Source organism: Fundulus heteroclitus, chromosome 10 (genome assembly GCF_011125445.2).
Source record: "Fundulus heteroclitus isolate FHET01 chromosome 10, MU-UCD_Fhet_4.1, whole genome shotgun sequence".
Classification (NCBI taxonomy): domain Eukaryota; kingdom Metazoa; phylum Chordata; class Actinopteri; order Cyprinodontiformes; family Fundulidae; genus Fundulus; species Fundulus heteroclitus.
Window position 1 is genome coordinate 9919752 of NC_046370.1, and position 17105 is coordinate 9936856.

Below are 17105 nucleotides of genomic sequence, written 5' to 3' on the forward strand. Positions count from 1 at the left end.
GAGGAGGAAAGATGTATAGTTTAAATTTGAGGCCGTTTCTCATCCAGCAACAAGACTGCTACAGTTTTCTACCGTCTGTCTGCCGTTAAGTTTTGAAAAGAATGGTATGGGGACCCTTAGTGCAGATGTCTGTTGCCATTTCTAGTGCGTTACTGGCCACCAGGACGTCACAAAGGGCTCATCCTTCCAGATTTATGACTTAAATGTCCTGTGCAAAGAGACCGCAGCTCCTCCCAACTGATGATATTCATAAAATCATTGTACATGTTGAGACATCCAAAAAAACAACAAGTTTTCCCTCTCAGAGAATTAACTTAAGGGGAGATAAAGATTAACAGAATTGCAGCTATTTGTCCTGTAAAAAACAGAATTAAAGAAAAAGGGAAATATTTAATATCTTACAGCCACAAAGCCTAAAAAACTGAAATAATTGCTTTTTGTATCGCACCTCTTAAATACACTGCAAAAACTGAACTAAAAATAAGTAAAATTTTCTTAAAATGAGCAGGTAGATAAGATGACTTGCCAATCGAACAAGATTTTAGCTCTTAAAATAGGACCAACTCATCTCCATCGTCTTATTTCAAGTGCAGGATGTCTGATTATCTTATTTTAGGGGTCAAAATACTCATTCCATTGGCAGATAATATTATTTACCTGTTCAAATCAAGAACAAAAACCCACATTTTAAGAACATTTTACTTATTTTAAGGTCTGTGTTTGCAGTGTAGAAAGGATGACGTGATGGTCGATAATTACTTGACGGGAAAACCCTTACTAACAGAAATATGTTGCGCAGATGTTCGTCCGCTTACATCCAACAGAGAAAAGGATGGAGTGAGCAAAGGAAAAGGGGGCTTACACTGTTTAGGTAAACCCAAAACAAGCTCTGGTAGAAACACTTTTTGTCCTAGGATTGTAAAACAATCGCAATCTTGTCTTCCAGGGAAGGACCAGGGCTGAGGGAGAACACCACGACACGGTTCATACCAAGTGATGAGAGGTAGTTGGAGCAGAGTCAGCAGAAGTACCATCCAGGCGATCCTGAGTAGTTTATGAAGACATGACACAACGGCTCCATCCGAAATGCTTAAAAAGGCCTCAAAGGTACTGCGCAAGTCTCAGGGTTTCCTCATACTGGAAGATTCAGTTTATCCCGTCTAAACGACAATGGAAACTAAGGATGTTTTTAAAACGTTACGCTCTGGAACCCATTTTCAAACTGTGCCGTTTCAGGAAAAAAATGCACCATGTGATTTACATGAACAGTAGAAACGCCACAAAACTTTTCAGTTTTCACCAAAGAACAATGTTTACTTGGGAGTGTCGCGCCAGTCTGTCTTCACAGTAAAGTTGTGATTGCGATATTACCGCAGTGCACGTAAATCCTAAAAAAAATTAAAAAACAAACTAAAAAAACAAACAGCTGCTTCCATCCAATGTTACCACTGTATAGCTCGCAAGTATAAAGACCACCTGTGATGTAGGTATCAATGGAAAACCAACACTGCTATCAGAACCAGATCACACATTGCAACATTTATCTGAATGCTACCAGAATTTGATTTATTCATTTTTTATATATAATTTGTCACAGGCGTTTATCCAGCACTGTGATGAATTACAGGCAGAATAGGCTTTCCATACACACTTTTATATCCCTGGGTTATATTCGTTATGCCTCCTCCATAAAAACTATGACCACATCGATTCACTCAAGAGGAAGACTTTGCTATCACTACCTTTGCACTGATGCCAGAGTTTGGTGAAGCGTATCCAACGTTGGCATTGTTTGACATGGAAATAAATCTAACTATTTTAGGCTACAAACCCTTTTAAAAAAGGTAAAAGTTTTAAAGATAAAGATGATATATGCCCTCTAAATTGCACATATATAATCTTATTTGGGGACCTGTTACACCCGTTGTGAAGCACCTTCCAAGCAAACTACCTAATCCAAACCCCACTGCAACAACACACCATTCACTGCATGCTACAAGAGCATGATATGAACAATGCAACCGGGGATGTCAGTAAGAATGTTAATGAAGATAAAGATGTTAAAGCTAATAAACTACATGGTGGACAGGTTAAAATGATCAGAGAAAAAAGGAAAGATGTTAGCATAGATGGTTCAAATGGAAAAAGGACCGAAGCATATCTAGTTAGGATTGGGATGTTAAAAGATATACAGGATATGGATATAAAAAAAAAAACAAGTTAGAGTATAAAACTGAACAATGTTTGATACTTCTGACTGCTAGCTGCATGATATGAGCGGTATATAGTCCAACCAACAAGCCCATGCTTTATATGCAGATGGAACTCAGTAAAGTAAAATATAATTGATAAGTTAATTTATTTCATTAATTCAATTCAAAATGTGAAACTCATGCATAAAAAAAATAGAAACAGAATGTATTTCAAGTGTTTATTTCTGTTAATTTTCAGGATTATGGCTTTTAGCTGATGAAAACCCAAATTTCAGATCATTAGAAAAGTATAAAACTGCATAAAACATACAAAAGATTTTCAAAATAGAAATCGGGGCCTACTGGAAATAATGCCTGCATACTGTATAGCATTAGCACTCACTACTTGAGTAAAGCCCTTTTCACGAAACAGAATTACTGTAACGCTTTAATAACAGCCCTTCATTGGTCTGCATGGCTAGATCTGGTATCTCTCATCTTCCTCAACAATTAATGGGGGTTATACAAGTTTTACTTAATCAACTTTCCAATGTTATGCCTGGATAAAGCACTCTAAACAGACAAGTATCTTTTGCAATGATATTTCGTGGCTTTCAACATCCTTAGATAACCTGGCAACCCAAACCATCCCTGACTGTGGAAACTTCACACTGGATCTAAAGAAACTTGGATTCTTCCTCCAAACTCTAGGACCTTGATTTCCAAATAAAATGGATAATTTACTTTCATCTCAAAAGAAGTCTTTGAACCACAGAGCAACTGCCCAGTTGTTTGGCATCTTAGCCAGGTAAGACAAAACTTTCCCGCCATCGGGAATCATTTAAAACAATAAATACTACAGTTGTAGTCAATCTGCTGATACGTCTGTGTGTGGAGGCCCTAGAAGCTCTTACTCCAGCTGCGACCCATATTAGGGATGGGAAAGTATTGTATAATTTATCATTATGGTGAATTGTTTTTCCATTGTCATAGGAAGTTTGCTTGTACGTCACAGTGATAAATCATTGTTGGAATCGTTGCTTTCCACCATTTGCAGTTGAGTTGCTGTCCTGAAGATCCCCATTCAACAATCAGTAACATCTTTTAAGATCAGTAAGATCAATCTATTAAAAAGACTGCAATGGATTCTTGAATAACTTATCATTAGTGCCATGAATACCACAGCATATCATTAAAGACACATTTTTATTCTGCCATTCCTCCCTGGTCCCCACCTTGCGACTCTCCCCTGGCTTTCACAGCCCTCTCAAGGCTTCTCATACAACTTCTTCAACCCTATTTTTTCCTTCCACTCAACTTTCCATTAATATGCTTGGATACACCCAGCATTTAACATTTAATAATATCCTTTTGTGGCTTACTGATGTTGTTTGTGCAGGCCCTAACATGTTAATCTGGTGTTAAAAATCCTTTTTTGTTCTTGGGGTAAACCTAAATTCATTTTTTTCCTGAAAAGCTAAATTTGGGGTTTTTGAATAACTGTGAGCTATAATAAAACAGAAATGAACATTTGAAATATACGAGTAAATAAATAGATTTCACCTCTTGAACTGAAATAGAGAAATAAGTGACTTCAATTATATTCTAAATCATCGTGCTAAAATATAAATGAGTGCAGAAGTGCCGCCTGAGATTTATACGAGTTATTTTAGAATTTTGAAGGATTTCCAAAAGTCTTAATGTACAGTAATCTCAGTAACACTTGTGCACTATTGGGAGGTTTTATGGAAACAAGTTGGCACTCTTGGGATGGTGAATGATACAAAGCAACATCTCCTGGAAGGTAGATGAAGGATGACAAGCATGATGATGATGGAGGATGAGGAAAACAAAAATAATAAAAAAAATCGGGCAACTATGCAACAACTTGAAGGTGGAGGGGGAGGAGAGAGGTGGAAACTGGCACTGCGGCGGCCTACTGTACCATCTGGGCGTTGGCTGCCATGTTGGTGTCTTTCAGGGCATTGATGGCGCTCACTATACTGTTCTTACTGTTGTTGGTAGAAGGCTGGGACGAGAACGCAGACACTCAAAGTGAAACACAAAAGCTACACAAACATACACACAGATGCATTTGAATTAAAACGCCCTTTTCGGGAATGGGGGCTAATGTTCGTCCGGGCTCCGGGGCTATTGAGAGCTAACAGGATAAATGAGAGGGGTGAGTGCCACAGAATGGCCTCTAGATCATCCCTTTTACTGCCTCACTAACTCTCCATGCTTGTGCCACTTAACCACACAGAGAAACCTCTGGCGCAAAAAAATAAAAAATATACACACAGGGAGGGTAGCAGGAGGAGGAGATGGAGAAGGAGGAGAGAGCTGAGAGAGATGGGAGACTGCTCGGAAAGGGAGCTAACTACAACGGAACAAAGGTTAAAGAATAAAAACATTAAAATGAGACCACAGGTGGGGAACAAAGACGCAAAATAAAATTTAGACGTTTGTGGGTCGGATTACGGGAATTTTAGGGTCTAAAGACATGACAGAAAACGAGAAATTAACTTGGAAAGTTGGTCAAATAAATTCCAGGATGAAATACAAATGTACCATTTTAAACTCTAAACTTACCTGGACAAACGTTCAAATAATTTTTTTCTCTAAAATGCTCAACCTAATTTAAGCGCAAAACAATCACCAAGTTAAAATAAAAAGACCATGACATTTCTCAAAGTGATGTCTGTCTACCCAGTTAAAATAAATGTTAGATATTTATATGAGCCGCAGACATGAAGGTAAGTGCTTTAAGCTTGACACTCCGTATCTGAGACTGTTATTTAAACATCAGAAGTAGTTCCTGAGTTGTTGGCTAATAAAAGTGTTACCTAGCTAACAACAAATACTCTGCTGCAAAAGCACTTGAGAAGCCTGCACTGTTTTTTTTTAAATTGTTTTTGTTGGTAACAAATGATTTGTAAGTACTTAAAAAAATATCACGACTGGCTAACCTTTAGCTGCTAACAAGGTTTGAAGCAGCATCTGTTTCAAACCTTCCAATCAGCACGGAGGAAAAGGGCCTATAAGAACTGTATTCAATCATCTTTAATTTAATCCTATTTATTTGTCAGTGTAATTTGAAATTTGTCCACATCATTTCACCCACCCCTGAGGGAGCAGTAGGTGGGTATTCTGGGGCTGAGGGTCTTGTTCAGAGACCAAGAGTAGCAGTCTGTGGGATTTGAACCTGTGAACTATGAGCTCTAACCAATAGGCCACCACTCCCTTACAAGAGCCTCAGGTTTGGTTTTACCAACGAATTTCATTCAACAAGATCTTGTTTTCGCTCTTGGTCTAAATATAACTAATCTTTGTTATATTGATTTTCATGTGAATTATAATTTCTGCGAATTTTTTAACCTACTGGAAGCTTTCCTTTGGACCCACTGCCAGCTAAATGTTGAATCCTGAAAAGGGTTACTACTCAGGATGTTTCTCAGAGGTTCTATGATTTGCTTGATCCAGCTTGGCCCTGATGTTGACGTTGCTACGCTGTGTTTTTCCTAATGATTATTTAGATATGCTTAACGCAATGGAACCACTGAAAGCTGCCTTCATACCACTTAAGAAAATAAATTAATTAGGAAATCCAAAGAGTGTCATAGGGTAGCACACTAGTGGAAATCCACTAAACTCGAGGCTCACATGATCCACCTCTGGGAACTTTGGCCCCATTTAACCCCAGAAGCCGCCTTTCAAGGGTGCTTGAGCTCTTTAGCAACAATAACGCGCTTGTAGCTGACTGAAACCGGCACACACTTATCAAATGTCCAGATCTTCATCTGAGACTCCTCTACAAAAGTATCTATCAAATTTATAATAGCATAATAGCTTCCGACATTTTGAATTTCAAAAATAAATTCCAAAATTAAAAAAATGTGCCTAAACTGTGCACAAAGAATGGCACAAAAACAATAGGGGTTTATACCTTCTCAATTGCTTGTTACAGATGTAACTAAGATGTTGCAGTTACATTTTATTGTGTCCATTTCCTTCTTTACAGCAAAAGTAAGAAGTTTTGCATGTAAACATAAAAAATAGGACCTCTATGTTAGTTGATAACAGGATTTAAGGAATTTCTGAATTTTTACAATGCCTGTCCTGCTAAAAGTATGAGTATGCATTTTTTGGAAAACAGACCCTCGAAACTCCAGAATTTAATATTTTTCGAATCATATTTAAGAAAAAATTTTGAGTCCCTGTTTAAAGCAATAAACTCTCATTTCCACCGTCATCCCTACTGTACCCGTGTCCTCTGTAGCAGACAGTAATGACTTTCTAAATTTATTTGTGATGAACGTCAATAATGTCAGAATAATTTGTCCATTAATGAGTCATAACCTTGTTTATGGCTCTCCACTTTCTCAATCTCTGAATGGGTTTCATCCAGTTGCTCTATATGCCAATTCATTGCTTGATAAAATTTTAATATCTACCCCCCCACCCCCCCAAATGGCATTCCCCTGTGGAGCTGTTTAAAGAGGTTTTTCCTGCTATTATCCTCTGTATTGGAGAAATGTTCATCACTTCACTTTTAACAGGCATGGTTCCAAGTTCTTTCAATCAAACTGTTGTTTAGACATTATTTAAAAAGTGCAATTTGGATCATACTCAGCTTAAAAATTACAGGCCTATCTCCAATGTCGACTTTTTGTCACTTTTATATCGACGTTTTCTGAAAAACAGCTATTTTGTCTCGGAAAAAAAAGCATGAAATCATTGACAAATGTCCGACTGGCTTTTGTAAGCTAGTTCTTGCGCATGTCTTTGACACTGTTGAGCCCAGGATTTAGGCTTAGAGAAGTAGTCTATCAGGTGTGGCTCATAAGTGGTTTAACTTCTTTCCCGCATAACATTTGTGTTTTTGAAAACTAAATGTGTCAGACTCCATGAACCTGCCATGTGGGGTACCAAGGGGCCCAGTCTTGGGACCCATTTCACTGTCCTTTGTACATTTTCCCCTTAGGCCAAATAATCGGCCAGTTTTGTGGTGAATCTTATTCCTTTGCTGATGATATAGAGTTACAGTTTCTTTTAAGTCGGCTGAATATTTAAAGTTGTACTCCTTGATAAACTCTTTTAGTACTATTGAACAGTGGCTTGCAGGTGAATGCTGATAAGACTGAAACTCTAATTAGTGCCTCCATGAGCCGAATAACTAAAAATACAACCAATATCTGTATTGGCCTTTGTCAAAACAAATATCACAAACCTTGTTTTTGTTTTGTTTTTTCTGTTTTTTGCGTGCCTTTCGCATGGATTCATTAGAATTTATTTTTCCGCTGAGAAATATTTCTAAGCTTTGAATTTATATATGTGACATCATAAGCTGAATTAGAGATCGTTATTCATGCTTTCATTTCATTGCGTCTTGATTATGACAAAAGCCTTTTGAAAAGATGTTAACTGTTCAAAATGCTGCACAGCAAGGGTTTTAAACTCTTTACATTGGCTACCTGCACATTTTAGAGTTCATTTTAAATTCTTAGTCTTTACTTTTAGAGCCTTGTGTGGTTAAACCCCTGTCCATCTCTCCATCCTTCTAGAGCCTCACACCTTTTCTCGCAGACAGATCTTCCAGTTAAGGGCTGTTCCACGAACCAGAGGGGATAAATCCTTTAAAAGATTGTGTAATCCGTTGCCTCCATCTTTGCACCGTCTTGATTCTGTTGAGTCTTTTAAGAAGCAGACTGCTTTTTAACTAGTTTTATGTGATGTGAAGTTATATGCTTGCAGTTTTATTCTTGTATGTTTATCTTCTGTGTTTTTTGGCTTGTTTCTACTGTAAAGTACTGTGTGGCTTTTGGTCTTGGAAAAGTGCTGCATAAATAAAGCAGAGTTGCTTAAAAATCCTGATATAAGACGGTCTAAGCAGTCTTCCTCTAAAACATTTGAAGCATCCAAGAGCTGGCACTAAAACTAGTTCTTGACTGGCTAGCAAATGTTGGATCTTCTGTTATGTTCTAAATTTTTAAGACTGTAGGAACCCTGTATGCATATAAGAAATAAAAGGTTTCTTGTTCGAAATTTAAAAAAAACTCAGCGTTGAGGACAGAAGGTGGAACAGAGAGGAGGAACGAGACAGAAAGGACACGACAGGGCAGACAAATAAGAACGAGCTCACCTTGGCAGAATCCGACTTCTTGTTGAGTAAACTTTTGCATGCTGTGAAAATACAGAGGATGAAAAGGGGAGGGGAAAAAAATGCAGGTTAAAAACTTTCATTTAAGTTGATAACATCCACCTAGTTTCTAGCTTCAATTAAAATCTGGATCTAAATTTTTTTCTTATCTACAAAACCCTATCAGGCCTGCCTTTGTGACCAAGTAAGGCTAGATGTTTTCACACAATAACATGCATTTAATGGACCTGTGGTGCAATTTTCCCTCGGCTGAACAGGTTGCTACACTCTGCAAAAACCCATTCACATCTTGAACCATTCACTGCTATCTGGGGGATAAAAGAGAAACCTGAGAGCAAAGTAAACTTCCTAATCCATTTCCTGTCTGAGAGAAGACCCCTGGAGATGTAGAAGGAGAGACTGATGGTCAGACTCAAACCGCCGCCAGGACTGACTGTGATGAGCTAGGTTAATGTAAATCATTGATTTCCTTTACAGGACTCCAACCAGTTTCCTCCATGTCTGAAGCTGTCAATCCGCTTCCTTTTCACTTGTTTTGTTACCGACAGACGCAGTTTTCAAAACTCTTATCTTGTGTTTCTTACCTTCAAACAAGAAATAGGAAGGGGGGGGGGGGGGTTGAGGGGGAGGGTTGTAACAGAGGGCTTAGAATTTCACTACAAGAGAGATTAGAGATAAGGGGCACAGCATTTACAGCAGCAAACAGTATCAAGTGACCCATGCTCCTTGACCTTGGCTGACTTGATAGTTTTTTTTTTTTTTTTTTTTTATCTTGGCCCAGCCATGCAGCATCCAAACAGGAAAAACGTGATAAAAGAAAGATTTCATTCCACGACCAGGGACCCAAGAGCGGATTGATCATAATAAAAACATCTTATTTAGCTTCATATTGGACTTTTTAAAAAAAGCCATCTGTTTTCCATCTGCAGTGCCTTGCTTAGTCACATTACTTTTCATTATTTATAAACTTGACATTTGTCATGCTACAACCACAAACTTTAATGTTGTTTTTTTACCACTAGGTTGTGTAAAGTGAAAACAATGATTCATGGTTTTCATAAATTTGACAAATATAGAGCACTGTGCATTTATTTTCAGCCCCTACGAGTCAATATGTAGAACCACCTTTTGTTGTAATTTCAACTGGGATTTCTGTGGAATCTCTCTACAACCTTCACACATCTAGAAAAAGTAAAATTTTGCCCTATTTTTCCTCTGAAAAGCAGCACAAAGTTACTTTGAGTAAGTCTTATCACAGATTCTAAGTTGGATCAAAGTCTGAGATTTATTATTTGAGCCAAACCACTTCATGGACCTTACCAAGCTCCGCCCACAACTGACCTAAAAAATCTGAAGTCTCACAAACAAAGCCTCGCGGCGCTTTAATTCTATGGAAGTTTCTATGTAAACATGGCGTTTTCCACTTGGACTGATTCTTTGCGGAGTATTCCCGACTCGATTAGTGCATCATTTCTGCCTGATTTTGAACAAATATCATCTACAACAATGGACAGAGGAACTAACAAGTTCATGTCATCATTTTTGGATGAGTTAAAGGTATTTGAGCCACGCGATGCCTCCAAAGTTGTGCACATCACAGCAAAATGCTTTCGGTCGATGAGGAAAACGGCAGACCCTCACACCCTCAGCATTAATATAGATGTGGACAAGATAACTGATGCCTATTGTTCTTGCAAGGCTGGGTAAGTTGTGCATTCATCGTTTTGTCTGTTACTTTTGAAATCAGTGGATAATTCCTGTGGTTTGTTGGCAAATGTTTGTGTGGCTAGCTTGATACGCTGTACTTGGTGCTAGAGTGGCTAACACGAGGAACAGTTTCGTCCAAAGCCTTTTCTGCTAAAATAAAATATTTAGTGTATGTCAGATACACTAATGCTCTTTTTCGTGCGCGCCTAGCTGTATGCACTCACGCTCCGTCTGCTGGTGTCGGATAAGGATGGGACGCTGTTGGCCCATCCCCGCCGACAAAATGCTAATAAATAAAAAAATAAAAAGCAATAAGTATTATTTCTTTGCGTTAAGTATTAAAGCAAAGCAATAATACTTACACCAGCACACACTCCCTTGTTCTTGTTGATCCTACGAAGGTTGAGCTGCTCATGTGGTCGTGCACAAGCTTTGATCCAAGCCCGGCATTCTGCTCCTGATTTTGGAAATCTGTGAATTTTAATACGCTCAGGATATCTGACATCACCAGTACAGATACCCCACTGACAATGGAGAACCATTATTTTTCGATTGTTGATTCGAAAACTGTATGCCGGTATGCTAGTACAGTAGTAGTCTAGCACTACATTAGCTTGTGTTTGTGAGACTTCTTCGCACGTTGTAGCCACTCTATGACGTAGAATGGGCATCAGCCAATGAAAAGCGGCCCCTCTGGTAAGGTCCATCGTAGCGCTGGCTGTATGCTTAAAGTTGTAGCGCGGGTGTAAAGCATGCACCCGTTCCATTTCCTGTCAGCCTACTGTCAAAAAAAGGCCACTAGTGCCCAAAAAAAAAAAAAAAAAAAAAAAAAAAAAAGCGTTGCTAAAGCACAATGCTGCCACCATATTCCAAAGGGGAATAAGTGTTCAGCAGACTGTTTTTTTTGCCAGTGCTTATCTGACCTGAGTGCCATCTTCCACATTGTGCTTCCACAACGCCTTGGAGCAAACCGAGACCCTCTTGGCTTTCTTGCGATTCTTCCACAAAGGCCAGATTTGAGGGGTGATAAAGTAAGAGTTGCTATGTTGACAGATTCTTCCACCTGAGCCAAGGATCTCTGCAGCACCTCCAGAAATGCCATGAGCCTCTTTGGCTGCGTGCCCAATAATGCTCTCCTTGACCCACTTGTCAGCTTAAAGTGGACTTCTGCAAAACATTCTCCCTGATCTGACTGCTGTCTTCCTATGTTTTCATGATGTGGGTTAATACTGGTACTAAACCACACAGGTGGCGTATTTGCGCTTTTAGCTACAGGACTCTCGTTACATTGAATTTAATTTAGAGATATCAGAGTGAAGGGGGTTGCATACAAATAGGAGAGATCTTTGTGGAAATTTGATAGCTACATATTTTCATTCACTGTTGTACAGATGTAAACAAACCCCCCAAAAGAAACAATAAAATTTGTGGCTGTAACATAAAATGTGAACCAGTACTTGTACAAGGCACTGTGTGACAGTTTGGGGCTGCCTTGTTCGTTTGCTTTCCAAATATGACCTCCCCTCCGAATTTTGAAGGATTACAAGTTAGAGAAGACTGCACAGATGAAGTCAAGATGACCGACCACGGGACGCCTGCGCCACTCCAGCCACGCGCCAAATGGTGACCAGCAGGGGAGACTGCATTAGGAAGCATCCGAAGGAGGCATCTCCAGAGAACGTTTTTGAAGGATTTCATCACACAGGGCACCCGCATGCAAAAGGCGGCAAAGCAAAACAACTTTTGAGACGGGTAAAAGAAATGCTTAGAATGTGCAGGTCGGCCAGTTTTTTTAAATTCCATGTCATTAAAAAAAGGTAACATCATGAGCAAACTGCAAAGCCGTTCTTTGGCCAGACTTAAAGAAGTGCGGAAAGCGGCTACAGTCAAGAAGGCTTGGATTTTGCACTCATGAAGGACACAACAAGAGGGGTGGGGAGAGACAAACAAACACTCAGATGACTTTAAAAAAAAGGAGAAGAGATAAGGAGTCGAATCTGGAGTGATGACGTCACACATGATATCGACACACTTACAAACAGGCACCTCGGTCCAGTGTCAGCGATGAAGCCCGCATTTGGTGGGTACCACAAACACCCCAAAGCTCAGCAACAACAATCGCACATCCTAAGAGTAAAACCTGCATTTTCTTTTACGGTTTACACTCGGAGCCCTGCAGAAATGACGGCACACTGCAGAGCAAAGATGATTCTCTCGTCTGAAGCCGACAGAGGATACATTTTGCTCTACACTGCCCTTTTCTCGTTAATACATCCATGGAGCCACCATTGGAATCGCCGACCTTTGCCATCAGTCCCCACTCGGCAGGAGGAGGGGAGAGACTTATTTCAGTACTTTAAAGGGGTGAAGTTTCACTCAAAGAACTGAAACAGGCCTCAAGAGGGAGAGAGGAGCCTTGGGACCGCTTTTATTTTCCCGAGGTTAATCGGGAAGGCTGCATATTCAGGACGTTGCTGCAGCAAAACTGAAAGCGGCCGTCACATCTATAGTCCCCATCAAAGCCTCTCCCCTCAACCCCTCGACACTTGCCTCTTTTGTCCGTTTCTCCAGAACCAGGTCTGACGATGGCAGCACGCCAACCCAGCTCTTGCCAACCCCCTGCAGTATCGGGGTTCCCGCCCCCAGAATACATGCCCCTCCTCATCCCCTGCCCCAGCTCGTCCCGCTTCCAGCCTTCCCAGACTCGGCTGGTGAGGACCGCAGGGGTGTGAGGACTTGATTCGGTGAATGAAATGGTTGCGGTTGAGTGGCGGTGAGATGTGACTCCCAAGAAAGCCCTTTTGGAGTGCAAGCTGGACTAAGCTGATTACTTTTAACTGATGTGCATGATAGTGTGTGTGGGGGGAAAAAAAATCTGATGTCTGGTGCCATTCAGCAAAAAAAACAAAACAAATCAACTGAACCCTCAGTGAGCAAAACCTGTGTGAGTATGCATGCAGAGTCATGTGCGAATGCTAATGATAAAGCTGGCAGGGGCAGCATGCAGGAATATGGGGATGGTAATGAAGGCCACCCTGCACTATAACCCCCCCCCCCCCAAAAAAAAAGGCTGTATGTGTAGAGAGGAAGTGGATGGGCGTGTCTCTGGGACGTACCTTCCTGAGCCAGTGAGGCCGTGGAGGAGGCGGCAGCAGCAGAGTTGGTATGCTGCCGGCCCACTATTGGACAGAAATGCTACAGTTGGGAGGAGCTATGTAAAATAGGCAGCTCTTGTCTCATGATTTCCGCTCATGGCCCCAGAAAACCACAGGGGTGTGCTGGCTACAGCCCACATGTAAGATCATCTCAGTGAGTCATCATCTCAACATGTGGAGCTCGTACGGCTTCGTTGCACACACAGATTTAGATTATTTTTTTTTTTGAAGAGTACTGCTAACACCTCAAGAAAGTTCAAAATTCGGTTTTTAAGAAAAAGTAATGGTTATATACATTAAAAGGATGTCCATGTGTTGTACACTACATGCACTTAACAGGTTGCAGAGCTCCTTTTGTCATGAATTTCTGCAACAATACAGTGAAGCATGGTTGGGGTCACTGCTGAGGCTCTTTATTAAGCCCAGGTTGCTTTAAGTGCCTTGTTGGCTCTGCTGTCACATGTTCCTCTTGACATTATCCCATAGCTTTCTGATGGGGTTTAGGTTTCTCCGTCCACTTTGCTTTAATATGCCCGGCTACAGCAATCTCCAACTTAAATTCAAAATGTACTTTCATCTGAGAAGGGGACTTTGGACCACTGAGCAAACCTCCAGTCCTGTTTCTCATGGTAAAACACTTCTGGTCTCTGGTTTAGGTGTGCGTTAACAACGAATAGGACAATTGTTGCTCATGTCCTAGAGATGTCTGTATTTGTTGGCTCTTAAAGCTCCAAGCCTTGAATACGGTTTGCTTCACAATCCTTTGAGGACTTGGCCTTCTTATTCCTAGTGATTTTTTTTCCCCTTCCAGTTTGCCTTTCACTCGACTTTCATTTGTGTGCTTGATTACAGCACCATGAACAGTCAGCTTCTTTACTTCTGACTTTTTGAGGCCTAATTTCCTTATGGAATGTGTCTCAGGTTAGTCCTCAACAATTCAGTTTTAAAAATCCCCTTTAAAAATGTTTAAAATTGCTCTGAAACACTGAATTTTGGAACATCTGGCAGATTAAGCCGTCACAATCACTCTGAAATCTAACAGTCTGTGTGTGTAGAATCTTTACAACCTTCCCATTTGAACTAAAATACTAAAATAAAACCAACTTATCAATGAGCTTCTAATTCACTGAGATGCACATCCACATGAAAGAGGGTTGAAGCAAATATGTGCACCCCCTGTGGATTCCAAGGTCCAGGGCTGAAATCACTAACCATCAACTGACCAATTAATTGATTACTGAGAGCAAGGCCTCAGCAAAAACAAGTCACTCTTAGCAGATTCATAAAAAGCAACAACAGCAGCAACAACAAAAAAAAAAGAACAAAAAAACAAAACAGCAACACATAATCGTAATCATCACTCTTTATACCAACATGCTTCCCCCAAAACATCAAAAAATATCTTCTAAAAGTCTATCGTTTGTTCTTTTAAACATGCAAACTCTCCATGGGCAGCAGAAAAGAGAGAGACGCACACACAGACAAACAGGGAGAGATGCATTAACTTGGACACAGACAAAAACTCGCACCGACAGTCTATATAAATATATATATAAAAAAGATTCATCACAACTAATATATCAGTTCTACTGTAAGACACAAGAACATCACGTTTCAGATCAGCTTAATGTTTTAAGCGTCCAAACTGTTCTGCACACACAAAAGCATATTGTTATTTTAAGGATGAGTGGGTGAGTGTGTGTGGAGAGGGGGGGGGGTTAAAAGAGGTGCAGAGGACTCTATCCACTCTCCTTCCTCCTCTCCCTCTGCATGTGCTGCGTGGGAGGCTGAGGGCGAAGGGCACACCCACCTGAGAAGTTTCTGGACACCAGCATGGTGGTGAGAATGGCTCCCTGGAGGAGGAGACGAAGGAGGAAAAGACGTGAGAAAGACACAAGGAGATAGAATATAAGTTTTTGTTTGGTAGGATTTTTTGTTTTTTTTTCCCCTTTAAAAAAAACAAAAAAAAAAACATTTCACCTTCAGTTCAAAAGGGGACACAAAGTTCTTTGTTATCCTGAATTTTTAGCAGAAGCATGTATGTAGACCACTGTTGAAATGCACTAAAGTGCCTGTGAAATGCTCACCTTCATTAAGTCGTGTTATAACCACAAACTTAAATGATTTTTTTTTCTGACAGACATACATGAAGTGTATAATTTTAAGGAATATGAAGGAAAACTATCCAAGTTTCCCCCCCAATACAATTTTAAAGAAAGAGTGGCGTGTATATTATATTCAGCCAAATAAAGTCCATTGCAACCAATCATCTTCTCAAGAATTGGCCTGTGTGCAATTTAGTACGAGGTTCTGTGAAGACCTCAGAGGTTTGTTAGAGAAAATTGGAAAACAGAAATCATGAAGACCGAGGAATCAGGTCAGGTCAGGAATTAAGTGATGGAGAAGTTTAGAGTCTGGTTAGTCTGTGAAACAATAATCCAAGCTTTAAACGTCTCACAGAGCACTGCATGATCCATCGTGCGAAAAGTCCAGAGGGTATGACAATGCCAACATATCAATCTATGGCCCACCTAAAGAGACTGGACAGGGACAAGAGTCCAGAGAAAAGAAACAGCCAAGACGCCTGTGGCTCAGGTGGGATTATCTGTTAACAGGATAACTATTAGTTGTGCACTCTGCAAATTTTTACGGAAGAGTGGTGAAAATAGTCTATTTTCCACAATCTACATAGCAGACAGTAAATATGTCCAAAAAAGGTGTCTGGTTACATGAGACAAGGGAAGCTTTTGGCCCAACATGTAAAACTGTGTGTTGTAAAACTAACACTGCACACAACATTCCCACAGTAAAGATGGCAGCATCGTGCTGTGGGGGTGCATGTCTTCAACAGAGACAGAGAACCTGGTCACAGTTGATGGGAAGATGATCAACGGTACAAAAGTGGGGTGGAAGTTTGTCTCCCAGCAGGACAGCAACCCTAAATGAAGCCAGGTCTACACACTGAGCTATATAATACACTGGAGTGCTAATCACCGTCTGTTTGAACGAGTAGCTTTGAAGCCACCAGCCGCCATATTGGTACTCCCCATTTTCCCTCAATAACTAGGGAATATGTGCGCTGCAGCATCGAATAACGAGGATTTTCTCATGTTCAGGGGGGCTTAAGACTTTTAAAATGTCAAATACCATATAGTTTTATGTTATGTTCTAAAAATATCAAGTACTGAGAAAGTCATGTGCTGAAATATTTTGCATTTTATTCATTTAAATATATATGTTTAACATTTATAAATATATAAATAATATACAAAAACATATATTTACATATGTGTAAACATATATATACATACTTATATATACATATATATTTAATATGAATAACATGTAAAATATTTCAGCACCTAATTTCCTAGTAGTTGATAGTGTTAGTACATCCACTGACTGTAGAATTACCTGTAAAACGTTTTCACTCAGCCAGAAAACTGCTTGTTGTTGCAAGCAAATCCTATGGGATTCTGTGAGAGTAGGGAGTAGCAAGATGGCGGCCAGTGACTTCAGTTTTTCGGCAAAATCAGCACTCCAGTGTATTATATAGCTCAGTGGGTCTACACTGTAATGGGTTTTTATTTATGATTTGCTGTGGTTTCATGCATGTTTTAGACACGTCCCTGGATCAACACACGTTCAATAAATCGTTTTCTTTACAAGGCCTCTGCGGAGCTGAATAATAAATTAATCAGCTGAGTAAAACGGATAAAACGTGTGGGAAACTGGTTTTGAGGACTTGAGCTTCACTCCCCTAATTTAGATCAAAACTGTTATATCGGCCCATTCAAAGCCTGTGGTAAGACCTAAAAACAGATGTTCACAGATGTTCTTCCTTTCGACAAGCCAAATACTCATTTCAACTGGTAAAAACATTTGTAAAAA

At 40.0% G+C, this 17105-nt stretch overlaps 1 protein-coding gene across 32 annotated transcripts in view; it reads right to left on the reverse strand.

The window, feature by feature from the left end:
- Nucleotides 1–17105, reverse strand: part of LOC105928222 (calcium/calmodulin-dependent protein kinase type II subunit gamma) — a 69930-nt gene that overhangs the window by 13940 nt on the left and 38885 nt on the right. For 16 of the 32 annotated variants that reach the window (XM_036141939.1, XM_036141940.1, XM_036141947.1 and 13 more), the window contains exons 12-15: nucleotides 15025–15067; nucleotides 13176–13238; nucleotides 8335–8375; nucleotides 4138–4221 (exon numbers count right to left, since the gene is read on the reverse strand). In XM_036141939.1, coding sequence (XP_035997832.1) covers nucleotides 4138–4221; nucleotides 8335–8375; nucleotides 13176–13238; nucleotides 15025–15067 — 231 coding nt within the window. The remainder of the gene's footprint in view (nucleotides 1–4137; nucleotides 4222–8334; nucleotides 8376–13175; nucleotides 13239–15024; nucleotides 15068–17105) is intronic. The other 16 variants (XM_036141958.1, XM_036141950.1, XM_036141948.1 and 13 more) reach the window with 3 other exon arrangements.